Source organism: Nicotiana tabacum, chromosome 3, assembly GCF_000715075.1.
Source record: "Nicotiana tabacum cultivar K326 chromosome 3, ASM71507v2, whole genome shotgun sequence".
NCBI lineage: Eukaryota > Viridiplantae > Streptophyta > Magnoliopsida > Solanales > Solanaceae > Nicotiana > Nicotiana tabacum.
Window position 1 is genome coordinate 88837719 of NC_134082.1, and position 1933 is coordinate 88839651.

At 38.6% G+C, this 1933-nt stretch overlaps 1 protein-coding gene across 1 annotated transcript; it reads right to left on the reverse strand.

Annotated features, from left to right (window-relative positions):
• Positions 1-246: 246 nt before the first annotated feature.
• Positions 247-1606, reverse strand: LOC107770100 (uncharacterized). Its single transcript, XM_075244640.1, has 3 exons — positions 1511-1606; positions 987-1257; positions 247-902 (listed from the first exon to the last, which is right to left on the reverse strand). Exons 1-3 carry the CDS (start codon positions 1604-1606, stop codon positions 247-249), a joined length of 1023 nt encoding a protein of 340 aa, XP_075100741.1.
• Between the last annotated feature and the right edge of the window lie 327 nt (positions 1607-1933).

Below are 1933 nucleotides of genomic sequence, written 5' to 3' on the forward strand. Positions count from 1 at the left end.
TGTCGTACAGGTCATCCCCTATTATGTCCCAACAAGAATGATAGAATTTGCCTGTCATACCATCTGCCCCCCAGCACTATCACCATTAAGTCCAAGTACTGCCACATTAACCTCCTCCCTTAATGGATGCTTAATCAATTCTGCATTCTGCTCAGTATTAATCAGATTAGGAACATGCTCTACGATATCAAATGATGAAGGAGTAGCTGCTTCTGTGAACTGTTCCTCGTAGAATTTGATAGCCTCTTATGCAATTTCTTGTTCTTCTTCAATCCATGTTTCTTCACTATTTTGAATTCTGTTAAGCTGAAATCTCTTCCTCCTACCTCTCACTTGTGCATGGAAGAACTTCGTGTTCCTATCCCCTTCCTTGAACCAAGTCATGCCTGCCTTTTGTTGCCAATATTTCTCTACTAGTGCAATACATTTGATCAATTCTGCCTGAACCTTTTGTAGCCTTTCCCTGTTCATCCCTGTAGGATTTGCTTCAAATTCTGCTTCATGAACCATCACTACCTCCTCCATGCTTGCTATCTTTTGGAAAATATCTCCAAATGTAGCCTTACTCCACAATGAAAGGGCCTTCTTTAATTTTTTTAACTTGTGATTAAAAAGAATATAAGGATTTGCACTGAAATCAGCTGTCCAATTCTCTTTCACCACATCTTTAAAAGTCGCATGTTCCACCCAAAAATTCAAGAACTTAAAAGGCTTTTTTATTGGTGGAGTCTCAATATCACACTTCAGATACATTGGACTATGATCAGAACCAGTCTTTGACAAATGTTGCACCTCTATTCCTGGAAATGTTTGTTGGAACTCAACATTGGCCAAGCATCTGTCTAGCCTTTTGAATATACAGTCTTCCTCTGCTCTCCCATTCCACCATGTAAATATGCTGCCTTTAAATCCAAGGTCGAAGATATTGCAAGTGTTGACGCAGTGTCAAAAATCATCAATTTCATTCAATGACACAGGTAACCCACCAAACTTCTCTTCTTCGTCCCATATTACATTGAAATCACCTCCTACAAGCCATGGTGCATCCATATACCTTGCCATTTCATATAATGAATCCCATAATTCTATCCTCTCAATTGTATCACATTTAGCATATATCAATGTTAGGACAAACTCCACATGCGATTCAGTATGAAACAACCTTAGTGTTAATTGTTGTACCATGTTGTACATAACAGTTACCTCAAATACCTCATCTGTAAAAGCCCAGATCTTGTTGGAAACATTTGAAATTGCCTGTGCAAGTCCTATCTTGTTTCTTTACCTTTCCAGTTTTTTTGCTTGTTGCTTTGTCTCCATTAATCCTACGAATTCATAGTGATTTTGCCTGTACATTTCTGTCAACCTTTCAAAGGCCTACTATGTGTTGACTGACCTTATATTCCAAATGAGAGCATTCATCACTGATTGTTGGATTTAGTTAGCGTTCTCCTTGTGTGCAACCCAGCTTTTGGGGCTGCAGAATTATCTTTTTGTTGTTTCTTCTTACCTTTTGCTGCTGATTTTGCCTTTTCCACTTGCGTAGGTGATAAGTTACCTGCCTTGCAGCATTCATAAGGTGTTGGGTAGTTGATTCTTGATCCATGTCGTATCTTGATCTACCAGTTTCTTCTCCTTATTCATTGTCTTCCTTCCCTCCTGATGTAGCTCCAAATGCATTCTTTTTAGGGACCAAGGCCTTCTCTTCTCCTCTTTTTAACAGCTGCAACTGCTTTTTCTCCAATGTAACAGTAACATTTACTATTTCTATTTTTTGTTTTGGCTGTTTCTCCTTCTCTATTGTGTTGTGTCCTTGTGGGTCTTCTTGTGATTTCTGAAGTTTATCATCTTCTGTTCCTCCAGGATCATTTACCTCTGGGCCTCTTCTTTCATAGTTTCTAATTTCTGTGACTTCTGCTATCTGATAATTATT